Source organism: Ornithorhynchus anatinus, chromosome 14 (assembly GCF_004115215.2).
Source record: "Ornithorhynchus anatinus isolate Pmale09 chromosome 14, mOrnAna1.pri.v4, whole genome shotgun sequence".
Lineage (NCBI taxonomy): Eukaryota > Metazoa > Chordata > Mammalia > Monotremata > Ornithorhynchidae > Ornithorhynchus > Ornithorhynchus anatinus.
The window spans coordinates 47,199,054-47,212,651 of NC_041741.1; the positions used below are offsets into that span (position 1 = coordinate 47,199,054).

Genomic DNA, 13,598 nt, shown 5'->3' on the forward strand with positions numbered 1-13,598 from the left:
GGTGAAGAGGCAGAGGACAGCTAGTGCTTCGAGCAGCCTGTTCCCATGAAAACTCAATTATCCAGAATGGCTGGGAAGGAGGCCAGTTGGAAAGGGTGGGGGGGCAGGCTGGATAATTGATATTCGTGGCGTCCCTCGAAGGCGAGGGCAGCCCCACGCCACCTGCCCGGGCTTCGCTTAGTGTCAGAGGAGCCGTCCGTTCCCGTCTTTCAATCCCTGGCCCGGCGGCGGACCGCCACGCTACCCTGGTCCAGGTCCTCGCATCCCCCTGCGGGTTTCAGCGGGAGCCCCTCACCCCCTAGGAGCTTCTCCAGCCTCCGGGCCGTGCCCACTCACAGCCCCGGCCCGTGAAAGCCTGGATGTCCCCCGGGCAGGCCACAAGGGAAAGGTTCCAATACTCGAGGTTACGGTCCCGCCACACTAACCCCCCCCCCCCCCCGCTTCTACCCGGGGGATACTGGACCAGAGGGGTAGAGTGGCATGTGGTATCCCGGGCCCGGGGGATACCCCCTCTAAGCCCCCAACTCCAGGGAAACATTTCCCTCGCTGAGGCCGAATGGAAAAGAGGAGGGTTTGCTCTTTCAACTAAATGCCCTTTGTCCACACTCATTCTTTCAAAAGCCAGATGGCAGTACCATGCTCGCTGGGCCTGGGGTGCCCCTGGCTCAAAGCCAGAGGGGTTGGCCCGGCCACGGGCCAGCGAGCACAGCTCTCCGCTTGCCGTTCTGGTGTTCGGATGAAGGGACGGGCCCGGGGAGTCGGTCGGCGTTCCTGAGGGGGGCCGGCCGGCCTCCACCATTCACGGCCCCCAAGTTCTCAGCTGGAGGGCTTCTCCCCTCCGCTCTTCGTCCCTAACGCCGGCTCCGCACCCTCCCCCCGCCGCAGAGAGCACAAACGGGGCTGTGTTGTAGAAGATATTTAGTACAATCTGTGATGCACGATAAAAACTTCTCTAAAACGGGGCCGTCACTCAGGAAGAAGCCCCGCTAGCTGCCCACCCCTCTGGCGTGGCTGCTGGAGCTCACTCTCTTATCCACCCACCCACTCACACACACACATACATATATATATATATATGATTCCTTCACTGCTCTTCACCCCTGCCATTTCCAAAGAGTGAGGATACGGGAGCGTGAACTGGTAAGGACCTGTGACTAGGATGAGTCGGGGAGAGGGGCGGGGGAGAGCTCTTGTATGATGGCTCTTACGATTCCTATGAATCGGCCAGACCAGGTGGGAGTCGCGGCCCCCCCGCTCTGCCCCGGCCCCCCGGGTCTGGAAGGGTGACGCCTCATCCCTCTCGGATGCCCCGGGCTCCCAAGGGACGTGGCCGATTCTACCCCTGCCTGGGCTGGAGGGGGTGAGGCTTAGTTCTGGCAGGGAAGAGTGGAGCAGACCCTCTCTGCTCCAGTCTGTCGGGGCCCAGCTGGCCTCTTAGACCCTCTGTGCTCGCCGCTGGGCCTTGCCTCTCTCAGTGGGGCCAGGCTAGATCGGGGCAGAGAGGGAAGGGGTCGGTGCCTGGGTGGGGCTCCTTCTGCCAAGACTAGCATCCTTGGGAGGGAGAAGGGGGCGAGGGGAAGTTGGAGTCCCTGCTATCCTCCCCTTCCCACCCCCGTCGGGCCTCTGCTCTTCAGGGAAGAGCTCAGCTTCTCGCTGCTCGCGAGGCTTCCAGACCCCCTCCCCGGGGGAGGATGCAACCACTCTGGCCCCCGTGCGCTGGGCTCAGGGGCGGGAGGAGAGGGAGGGAGAGGCCAGGGGCGGGCTGGGTCCTGCAGCCGGGTCGGGCTTCAGGCCTCGCGGACTCTCTCCGGGAAGAAGATCTCCCGGCACCGCTGCACCGTGTCCTGCGGGGAGACCACGCTGTGTCCCACCGTCCGGGGGTCGTCAAAGATCTCGTAGTCGTTTCCGCCCTGCAAGGGGGCGGGGAGAGATGGGGTCAGCCCCCTCCCCCGCCCCGGGATGAGCCACCGAGGCCTGACTCACCCCTGGGCCCTGGTTGAAGCGTGCGCCTGGGTGGTGGCCGCACTTACAGTGACGGAGGGTGATGCGCGACTCTGAGTGACAAATCAGTCACGGGGTTGGAAAATGGGTGGGAGGTGGAAAAGGAATTCGGGTGGTTAATCCAAATAATCTATTGCTCCCCCATTAGCTTGTAAACACTTTTTTTAAAATAAATAGTGGAAATCTGCAATTAAAACCCAGATCCTTCTGACTCTCAGGCCCGTGCTCTATCTGAGCCACGCTGCTTCTCATGCGCCCCCTTTCCTCTTCTCCCACTCCCTCTGCGTCACCCTATATCTGTCATTTATTTATTTCTATTCATGTCTGTCTCCCCCCATCTAGACGGTAAGCTCGTTGTGGGCAGGGAATGGGTTTATAGAAGTAGTGTGGCTCAGTGGAAAGAGCCCGGGCTGGGGACTCAGGTCATGGGGATGAAGACGGTGAGCCCCACGTGGGACAACCTGATGACCTTGTATCCTCCCCAGTGCTTGGAACAGTGCTTTGCACGTAGTAAGCGCTTAACAAATGCCATTATTATTGTTGTACGGTACTCTCCCGAGTGCTTAGCGTACAGTGCTCAGCAGATGGTAAGCGCTCACATACGACTGAATGAATGCCCTTTGAGGGCAGGGGATGTGAGTCTTGCTTCTGATGAGCTCCTCCAAACATTTAGTTCAGCGCTGTGTGCTCAGTGGGCAGTCAATCGACTGACTAGGAGAAGCCTCATTGCCTTCAATTCTGAGATGGGTTTCTGGGAGGATGATGCCAACTGTTTTCCGGGGATTTAGGGCATCAAAGAGTTAAGGGGCTTAATTTGCGGGAGAGATTTTTGGAAGGACAAAGGAAGAACTCTGAACTCTCAGGGATTAAAGGCGGAGTAAAGGGCTGCCAAGGGAGGGTGGAGCCTCCAACCCCGAGGATCTTTGTGAAAAGAATAAGCATTTAACTGGCGATTCAAGGGCCCGGAGGCAGCAGGCTGGACCTGATGACCTCCGGGGCCTCCTTCCAGCTCAAGGATTCTTTGACCACCCCCCCAAGCAGTCACTGCTGGATGAGTCCCCGCAGCCTTTTAGCAACTCTCTTAAGAGAAGGGGAGTGACTAAGAGCACGGGCGGGAGTCAGAAGGACCCGGGTTCTAATTCCGGTTCCGCTACTTGTCTGCTGTGTGACTCTGGGCAAGTTCAATTGTCTGGGCCTCAGTCATCTCATCTGTAAAATGAGTATTTGGGCTGTGAGCCGCTGTGGGACATGGACTGTGTCCAACCTGATTGGCTTATATTCACCCCAGTGCTCAGAACAGTGCCTGGCACATAGTAAGCACTTAACAAATACCAAAAAAAACCCCCAAAACAAAACCTCTTGCCCAGAGGGTCAAAGGTCATCTTCCTTTGGGGCATCTTGCTGGCCTTTTGCGGCACCAGAGGTCCTGTTACCTATGCCAGGGCTGGGGGGCTGGCAGTCCTTGAGTCCCAGTGGCCCATCCCCATTTGGAGTGGCGGGGGTGAGGTATGGTGGAGAGGTGGTGGGATCCCCCCGGGGGGCACTTGAACTCACGGGGCTGGTCTCATTCCCGAAGAAGTGGATGGCGTCGAAGCTGTCCTTGCCCAGGGTGTCCAGGCAGTAGCGCTTATCCCAGCCCTCGGGGAAGACGTCGAAGCTGATCATGCCGCCTGCAGGGGGGTGGGCATGGGAGCGGGGAGCCGTCAGGCTAGATATGTCAGAAGAGAGAAGGGACCCAAGAGGGAGAGCCTGCCCTGCTGCAGCAGGGAGGCGGGGTTGCTGGGGTGACAGCAGCAGGGGTTGCCATGGCAATGGGCAAGGTGCCAGGGTCCAAATCGGGAAGAACAATATGGGGGAAAGAGGGTGGGGGGGCTGCCCCAGCACGAGGACACGCTGCCTTCTCCCTCCGCTGCCCCTCGCCGAGATGTCCCCGTGGGACTCCGTCCCCCGCTGACCCCCGCCCCGGCCCCATCCACCATTCACCTCGGGAGAAACGCAGACCCTTCCCAGCGAACTCCGTCTTCAGGGCTGCCACAAACTTCTCACGAATCTTTTCCTTCTGCAGGTGGAGAGGGAAGAAAGCGAGGGCTTTAAGGAGGTTCATTTGCCACCCCCCTTTCGCTGCTCTGTGGAAGACTCTGGAAGGGGAGACGGAGCCTGCCCTGGGGACCCTACTGGCCTTTTCATCATGGAGGTCTTTGTTACCCCAGGTGTGTTCCCTGACCCGCTGCAGAAACGCAGGGACTCTAGGTGGGAGGAATTTGCTTTTTCCCAGGCCTCTGATCCCACCCCATGATCAGTCTCCTGGCAGCACCATGCTCTCCTCTCAGTTCCTCCCACATCTGCTTCTGAGGGCACTAAACAGGGGTCGGGTAGGGTGTAAGAGAGCACTGGTGTGGAAGCCGCGCCTCCCGCCATGGGCTCAGGGACAGGAAGAAGCCGAGTAACCTTCCTGGAACCCCTCTGGCCTCCCCGGGGCCTCCTGACCCAGCGCAGGAGGGGAGTGGGGTAGGGGGGAGGGGTGTCTGCCTGCTGTCCGCTGACCTTATCCAGCTCCGAGAACTCAATTCGCTCTTCTGGGGTGCAGCTGCGGCCAATGGGGGAGATGTTCAGCATTCCGTTGCGGAACTCGATGAAGGTGCCCCTGGGACCGGGTAGGCAAGAGGAACAGTAGGTGTCGTATGCCGGGTGCCTCTGGACTATAAGCTTGTTGTGGGCAGGGAATGTGTCTGTTTTTTTATTATACTGTACTCTCCCTAGTGCTTAGTACAGTGCTCTGCACTCAGAAAGCACACAATAAACATGACTAATGAATGAAAGTGTCCTCAGAGGCTCCACCCTGCAGAGCCCTGGCCATCTCCCAGGTGGAAAACCTCCTGCAGGGCCCTGGCCGTCTCCCAGGTGGAAAACCTCTGAGGTCGACCCAGATCCAGACCCCATCCCTCAAAGCACGTCAGAGAAGCCATCCTTAGAGCTTTCCCCAGTGGGGATTCCAGCCCAGAGTTAGCCTAGCTGGACACGGGGGTTTCTCCCTCAGGGCCGAGTCAGAGGGAAGCGAGGCAGCGGCTGAGGAAGGGGAAGGAGAAGTCGGGGTCGTGGCTCCTCCCGTTTCCTCACAGATGTGTTAAAAATAAACTGGAGAATGACCCATTTCCATCAACTGGTGGTATCTACTGAGTGCTCACTTTCCTCAGAGCACTGTACTAAGAACTTTGGAGAGGACAATATAGTTGGTAGACTATTGGCATTAATGTCTGCTCCCCTCTAGAATGTAAGCTCACTGTGGGCAAGGCATGTGTCTGTTTATTGTTATATTGTACTCTCCCCAGTGTTTACTACGGTGCTCTGCACATAGTAAGTGCTCAATGAATACGATCGAGTGAATAGATGCAACCCCATCCTAAAGGAGTTTAAAATCTAGTAGTCCTAACCATTTGGAAGGGAAACAGAAAAGATTTGTGGAGAGGGAAACTCCAGAGAAGAAAGGCAAAGGGAGGCCAGGGCCTAAGGTTTCTTTGCCCCCCCAAACCTCCCCAAATACAGACCCCCACACCCAGGCAAGCAGGGATGAAAAGACAAGGTGAAGATGACAACAACAGAGGCAGGAAAGATGGTTTTCTAGCTCGGAGTGGGCACTAGAGCAGGACGGGGGGGACCCCGCTTACCGTTTCTTGGGTAGCTTCAGCAGGGCCATGTAGTTGAGGCAGAAGTTAATCAGTTCCTGCAGCAGCTCCTCCCCCAGGTGGTTCTGGATGGTCTGAGCAGAAATAACAATGATAATAATGATGGCATTTGTGAAGCGCTTACTATATGCCAAGCACTGTTCTAACGCTGGGGTAGATACGGGGTAATCAGGTTGGCCCACGAGGGGGTCACAGTCTTAACCGCTTATTATATGCCAAGCACGGTACTAAGTGCTGGTGTGGATACAAGCAAATTGGGTTGGATACAGTTCCTGTCCCACATCAGGCTCTGTCTCAATCCCCATTTTGGATGAGGAAACTGAGGCACAAGAAAGAGAGGGATGAATTTACGGGGAAAGGGAATGGGGAGTCAGTGAGGGGCCCAGACGTCCACCCCCAACCCTGGGAGAGGAACATTCCTTCTCTTTGCCCTCTTGCTTGGGGCTTCTCCTGGGGGACCAGGCCAAGCACGGTACGGGAGGCCACCCCCACCACAGGCCAGGGGAGGAGTAGAGCGGTGGGCAGACCGGCCTAGCTGTATAACGGGGGTGCCTGCTGCCTGCTAAGGGCAGTGAGGCCGGGGGCACCTACCTGCTTGGAGAGGAGCCGTCCGTTCTTGTACTGCACGGTCCCATTCTCGGCAAAGACGTAGTCAAACTTGTCGACGACTGGGCGAGGGACGGAGCCAGGCCGGGCACGCGGGGAGACCGGGGGCCGTGGGGTGAGAGAAGGGAGGAAGGAGGAAGACATGGGCATGGGAAGGAGCTGGCACCGGGCCGCCTCCTCCGCCCCACCCGCAGCGCTCACCCACTGCTGCCCAGCCCCTGGGCCTCCGTGACTCCCAGATTCCTAATGATAATAATTCAGAATGGTGGTATTTGTTAAGCACTTACTGTGTGCCAAGCACTGTATTGGAAATAGTCCAATTTATTTATTTATATTAATGTCTGCCTCCCCTTCTAGACTATGAGACTGTTGTGGGCGGGGAATGTGTCTGTTTATTGTACTGTACTCTCTTTACTGCCTGTAAAGAGAATACAGTAGTCTGCACTGTCTTTTTATTACTGTATTCTCCCAAGAGCTCAGTACAGTGTTCTGTACACAGTAAGCGCTCGATAAATACGACCGACTGAAATGAGGAAACTGAGGGACAGAGTTAAGTGTGTTGCTTGTGGTCACCCAGCAGGCCAGTGGCAGAAGCGGGATTAGAACCCAGGTCCTCTGCCTGGCCCACGCTCTTTCCACTAGACCATACTCGCATCTCTCAGCGGGTCATGCTAACCCTAATGTGCTACCCGGGGGAGGGGCCTCTTTTTTTTTTAATAGTATCTGGTAAGCGCTTACTATGTGTCAGGCTCTGTACTGTCTGGCTTGGATTGGACCCAGATTGGACCCAGTCCCTGTTCCACTTGAGGCTCACAGTCTTCATCTCCGTTTTATAGATGAGGTCACTGAGGCCCAGAGAAGTGAAGTGACTTACCCAAGGCCACATGGCCTTGGTCCTTCTCCCAGGCCTGTGCTCTAGCCACCAGGCCATGCTGCTTGCCCTGGGCTGGGGGCAGGTCACCTGGAGTGAGCTGACTCTCCCTCTGCCCAGGTCCTCCTTACCCCACCACTTCTCTGATGCCCCTCCGCCTCCCTATTCCCTATGCCATGTAGATGTTGGATCCGAGAGGGGCCCCGGGTCACCCTGAGCTGAAGGCTGGAGGCTCTAATTGTGGGGGGTGGGCGCTCATTCACTGAATCGTATTTATTGAGCACTCACTGCGTGCACAGCACCGTACTAAGCGCTTGGGAGAGTCTTATCTTATGCCTTCGAGTCATCTCTGACCCATAGCGCCACAGACACATCTCTCCCAGACCGCCCCATCTCCATCTGCAATCATTCGGGTAGTGTACAATATAACAATAAACAGACACATTCCCCGCCCACAACGAGTTTACATTCTAGAGGGGGAGACAGATGCTAATAGAAATCAATAAATGACAGATGTAGACATAAGAGCTGTGGGACTGGGAGAGGAGATGAATAGAGGGTGCGAGTCAGGGCGATGCAGAAGGGAGTGGGAGAAGAGGAAAGGAGGGCTTAGTCAGGGAAGGCCTCTTGGAGGAGATGGGCCTTCAATAAAGCTTTGCAGGGGAGGAGAGTCACTGTCTGTCAGAAAAATATGGAACGATTCAAAGATTTGTGTATCATCGTGTGGGGCTCCAACGGGTAGCCGTGTCTTTGTCCGGCGGGGTCGCCGTCGAGATTTTTTTAAATCAGAAAAGCAGAGCTAGGCGGTGCGATAGACCGGGGCCGCCTTGATGGCCGGTGCCACCTCTCCTGCCAGCCAGTCCCTAAGATTCACCTCCGTCACTGCCTGCCCTTCTCTGCCCAGCGGCCCAGCCTGTTCTCCCACCCCCTGGCCGGGCCTCTTCGATAAGCTGGTCCAGCCCGGGGGCAGTCAGGATGGGTCCCCTCCAGCCCGGGCCCGCCGAGCCTCTCACCTTCGTCCCCCTCTCCCAGCTGCTCGGCGATCTTGGAGTAGTCAGAGCCGCCCACCACGCCGATCTTGACCCTTCCCCGCAGCTCCTGGAGGAACTCTGCCACCTCTGGGGCAATTTTCTAGGGAGGGGTGGGGATAGATCGAGGGGAGGGGGAGGGTCCAGTCAGTGCGGCGGCCCAGGGAGGGAGGCAGGGCCGGGGACCGCCTGGGCCCCCTGCCCTTCTCCAGTAGCCAGGAAACAGCCTTGTTGCTGGGAGCTGCTGCTGAGATCAGCTTGGGGGAAGGGAAAGGGAGGGGTGGGGAGGAGGGCCCAGCCCCCAGCCAGAAGCCTTCGAGAGAGGATCCCCCTAACCATAATAATGGTATGTGTTAAACGCTTACTAGGTGCCAAGCACTGTTCTAAGCACTGGGGTGGATAGGAGGTAATCAGGTTGTCCCACGTGAGGCTCACAGTCTCAATCCTCATTTTACAGACGAGGTAATGAGGCACAGAGAAGTGAAGCAACTTGCCCAAAGTCACAGAGCAGACGATGGTGGAGTCAGGATTAGAACCCACGTCCTCTGCCTCCCGAGCCCACGTTCTTGCCACTAGGCCATGCCGCTTCTCTGGCGGATACACACACACATGTGCCCCAAACCTCCAGAGAGGCTAGAGAGTCCCCGCTTCCCCTCTCCCTTTCTTCTCCCCTCCCAACCCCCTACACCAGTCAGCAGGGTACGCAGCACCCTGGCCTAAGTGCTGAGGGGAGGAGAAGGAAGGCGGAGAAGCCACGGGCCCAGCCCTAGTAATAATTATAATAATACTGGTATTTGTTAAGCCCTCACTATGCACTTAGAACAGTGCTTGGCACAGAGAAGCAGTGTAGCTTAAATGGAAAGACAGTGAATTCTAATCCCGGCCCCGCCACTTGTCTGCTGTGTGACCTTGGGCAAGCCACTTAACTTCTCTGGGCCTCAGTTCCCCCATCTGTAAAATGAGGATTAAGACTGTGAGCCCCTCGTGGAACAAGCTGATTACCTTGTATCTACCCCAGCGATCAGATCAGTGCTTGGCAAGCAGTAAGAGCTCAACAAAACAAATACCATTATTATCATCTCGCAGCCGCCTCTGGGAGATGGGATGAGTAGGGACATCCGGGCGTAAAAATAAACATGAGACGGGAGCATCAGACCCTAAAGATAGGCAAGGCCCTGACAGGAGAAGCACGTAAATACATGCATGCTAAGGGCAGAAGTCAGAATAGGCTTAACCGGGGCGGTCTTCACGGGGGGGGGGGGGGGGGGGGGGGGGGGGGGGGGGGGGGGGGGAGGGAGGGTAAGGGGAGGGACCAGGCTGGTGGATGTGAGAGGGCGGTGGGGGACTCCAGGTGGGGTGAGTCAATCGATCAATTAATCCAGATTGGCAGGTGGAGGCAGAATTCCAGGTGGGAGGCAGGAGTGTAGGCGGGAAGCAGGCTGGCCCTGCCAGAGCGAAGAGCAGGAGCTGGAAGGTGTGGCCATCGCGGGGCGAGAGAATTAACCAGGAGCAGGCAAGAAGAATAATAATCATGGTATCTGTTAAGCACTTACTATGTGCCAGATGCAATAATAATAATAATTAATGATTACGGTATTTGGTAAGCGCTTACTATGTGCAGAGCACTGTTCTAAGAGCTGGCATAGATACAGGGTCATCAGATTGTCCCATGTGGGGCTCATATTTTTTAATCTCCATTTTCACAGATGAGGTAACTGAGGCACACAGAATTTAAGTGATTTGCCCAAAGTCACACAGCAGACAAGTGAAGAATTAGAACCCATGACCTTTTGACTCCCAGGCCTGTGCTCCAGCCACTACACTGTGCTGCTTCTGATATGCCACGAACCCCACAGTTGGGAGCTATTGGCCAGGCTGCCCCCACCCCACAGTGAGGGAAGGAGATCTGGGGGAGCAGGCAGAGGAGACAGGCCAGGGTGCCCCAAACTTGTGGCTACCAGAAGCAGGGTCCGCCCAGCCCATCCCCACCCCTAAACCAGAAAGCTGAGAGGCCCTTGCAAAGACTGTCCCCCCTGCATTCAGCAGCACCAACCCAGACTTCCTCCCTACTGAACCGACAAGGCAGGAAAAACCCCTTTCCTTTGCCCCATCCCCTTCCTTCTTCCCCATCATCCTCCTCCACCTCCTTGCTCTGGCCCCGCTCGGGTCTACCTCGTTGCCTCAAATTGGCTCTTCTGCTGGATCACCTGTGCTCCCTGGAGCCAAGGGACTCTGGAGTAGCTGAGTTTGAACGTTGGAGCAATCGGGAGAGGGAGGTGCAGGTGCGTATGTGCATATATAGAGGGAGAGGGAAAGTGGTTAGGTGTCTACAGTTCAGCAGTTGTGGCGGAAGGTAGGGATGGTGTTCAAAGGGGCTGCTAGGTGGAGTGGGGGTGAAGGGGCTTGTTGGGGGTGAGTTGGGGGGTCTGGTGGAATCTCCAACCCAACGGGCATAAGAAGAGGGAACCAATGCAACCAGGCCCCTTTCCTGCATACCTAATAATAATTGTGGTATTTCTTAGTGTTTTTAAGATGCTATTTAAGTGCTTACTTTGGGCCGAGCACTGTACTAACTGGATCGGACACATTCTCTGACGGGGATCACAGTCTAAGAGGGAGGATGAGTAGGTACTGAATCCTCATTTTAGAGTGGAAGAAACTGAGGCACAGAAAAGTTACATGACTCGCCCAAGGTCATAGAGCAGGCAAGAAGTAGAGCCATAATTAGTACCCGGATTTCTGACTCCTTTGGCCGGGGTCTTTCCACTAGAGAATGCTTCTTTTCGAAGGGCAGCAGAAATGCAGACAAACAAGTTAGGGCCTCTTTTCCCCCCACCTTGGGGCGGGGAGTTGGGAAGAAGCAGCCTGGGACAACTGGAGGTGCCCGGAGCAGAGTCGAGGGGCTCCAGAAGAGTCTAGGGGGTGGCTGGTGAGGAAGGCTTAAGGGATTGCCAGTCTCTCCTTTTTCTCCCCCTCCCCAACTCCCGCAGCTGAGCAGATGTCCCTGACCAGTTACATAACCGATAGGGAGATAATCAGGAGGCCCTAAATCATTCCCAAATCGGATTCCTACCTGCAGAGTTGAGGAGGGGGAGAATGGGGGGAGAGTGGCATTGAGGAGGGTGAAAGGAGGGTGGAAAAATGGGGGGGGGGGGGAGTGTGGTAGGGAGGAAGCGGGTGAAATTGTGGCCGGTGCTGGCAATCACCCCCAGGAGTGGGAGGATGGAGAGGCTTGGGAAGGAGGCAGAGGGCCTGGAGGTGGAGACGGGGGGCGGCGGGGTTGCGGCGAAGGGTCTGGGGGCTGGAGAGGAAGGGGGAAAAGAGCAGGCCCAGGGCAGAGGCCACGAGCGGGGCCCAGGGCTCCCTCACTTCCCTGATGAGCGGGACGCTGAGGGCCCGTGATGGGGGGCCGGGTGGGGTTGGGGGGCTCCCTCTGAGCCCATCCGCCTCCCTCCCTCTCTCCGTCCGTCCCTGCTCCCTGCGGCCGGTCCGTCCGCTCCCCGGAGGATGCCAAGCGCCCCCGGCGAGCCGGACCCCGGGCCGCAGGCCGAGGCGGGAGAAAAACGCCACCCCCATCGGCTGGACCAAGGGTCGCGGCCCCTTGGCCAGAGGACGGGGGTCGCCGGGCGGGGCTGAGCTGAGCTAAGGGGGCCCAGCCCGCGGTCAATCTCGGCGGTAGGACAGGAGGAGGGGGTGGGGAGACCGTCCCGGGGGGTCCCGGAGGTACCTGGCGGGCCGGGGTGAGGGTCCCGTCGACGTCGAACAAGCAGAGGACGCGCTGTCCGGTCCTGCCGCCCCCCGACGCGCTGTCAGCCATCGCGGCTCCCGGGACGGGGCTGGGGGCGGGGCCCGGGGCAGAGGGGGCGGGGCCGGGTGTCTGATGGACAGGCGGAGGGGGCAAGGCCTAGCCCCTGATGGACAGCCAAGGGGGCGGGACCTGGGGCCTGATGGACAGGGGCGGGAGCCCTGATGGACGGGCATAGGGGACAGGGCGGGAGCCTTGATGGACAGGCAAAGGGGGCGGGATCTAGGCTCTGATTGACAGGCAAAGGGGGCGGGGCCTGGACTCTGGGGGAGGGGCAAGGGGGGAGGGGCAAGGGGGGCGGGGCCGGGATCAGCGCGGCTCTGTGGCAAGGGCCCGGGCTTGGGAGTCAGAGGTCGCGGGTTAATAATGTTGGTATTTGTTGGTATTTGTTAATAATAATAATAATGTTGGTATTTGTTAAGCGCTTACTATGTGCAGAGCACTGTTCTAAGCGCTGAGGTAGACACAGGGGAATCAAGTTGTCCCACATGGGGCTCACAGTCTTAATCCCCATTTTACAGATGAGGTAACTGGGGCACAGAGAAGTTAAGTGACTTGCCCACAGTCACACAGCTGACAAGTGGCAGAGCTGGGATTTGAACTCATGACCTCTGACTCCAAAGCCCGTGCTCTTTCCACTGTGCCACACTGCTTCTGGTTGTCTGGTTGTTATTTTGGACTCTCCCCAGAGCTTAGTAATAATAATGTTGGTATTTGTTAAGCGCTTCCTATGTGCAGAGCACTGTTCTAAGCGCTGGGGTAGAACACAGGGGAATCAGGTGGTCCCACGTGGGGCTCACAGTCTTCATCCCCATTTTACAGATGAGGGAACTGAGGCGCAGAGAAGTGACTTGCCCACAGTCACCCAGCTGACAGGTGGCAGAGCCGGGATTCGAATTCATGACCTCTGACTCCAAAGCCCGGGTTCGGATCTCAGCTCTGCCACTTGTCAGCTGGGTGACTTTGGGCGAGTCATTTCACTTCTCTGGGCCTCAGTGACCTCGTCTGGAAAATTGGGGTTGGAGACCGTGAGCCCCACGGGGGACAACCTCATCACCTCGTGTCCCCCCTCGGCGCTTAGAACAGGGCTTGGCACGGAGTAAGCGCTTAACAAATACTATCATGATTATCGGAGAGGGCGGGACCTGGATCCCCGGGGACGTCCCGGGGCCCTGAAGGCCCAGAGAAGTGAAGTGACTTGCCCAAGGTCACCCAGCAGACTGATCCTTCTGACTCCCAGCCCCACATTCTACCCACTAGGCCACCCTGCTTATCTAGTACTAATAATAATCTTGGTATTTCTTAAGCGCTCCTTATTGTACTAAGCGCTGTACAAGCGCTGGGGGAGATACAAAATAATCTCGTTGGACACAGTCCCCGTTCCTCATGGGGCTCTTACTCTTAATCCCCATTTTACAGATGTGGTAATTGAGGCCCTGGGGAGCGATTTGCCCAGGGTCACACAGCAAATACATTCATTCATTAATTCAATCGTATTTAATAATAATCATGTTGGTATCTGTGAAGCACTTATTATGTGCAGAGCGCTGTTCTGAGCGCTGGAGTAGATACAGGGTCATCAGGTTGTCCCACGTGAGGCTCAC

At 57.0% G+C, this 13,598-nt stretch overlaps 1 protein-coding gene across 1 annotated transcript; it reads right to left on the reverse strand.

Moving 5' to 3' along the window:
• Positions 1 to 901: 901 nt before the first annotated feature.
• PMM1 (phosphomannomutase 1) lies at positions 902 to 12,037 on the reverse strand. The gene is made up of 8 exons (XM_029079542.2): positions 11,917 to 12,037; positions 8,175 to 8,292; positions 6,276 to 6,352; positions 5,667 to 5,758; positions 4,546 to 4,645; positions 3,985 to 4,060; positions 3,556 to 3,671; positions 902 to 1,910 (listed from the first exon to the last, which is right to left on the reverse strand). The coding sequence occupies exons 1-8, from the start codon at positions 12,004 to 12,006 to the stop codon at positions 1,788 to 1,790; spliced, it is 792 nt and encodes a 263-aa protein (XP_028935375.1). The 5' UTR covers positions 12,007 to 12,037; the 3' UTR covers positions 902 to 1,787.
• Between the last annotated feature and the right edge of the window lie 1,561 nt (positions 12,038 to 13,598).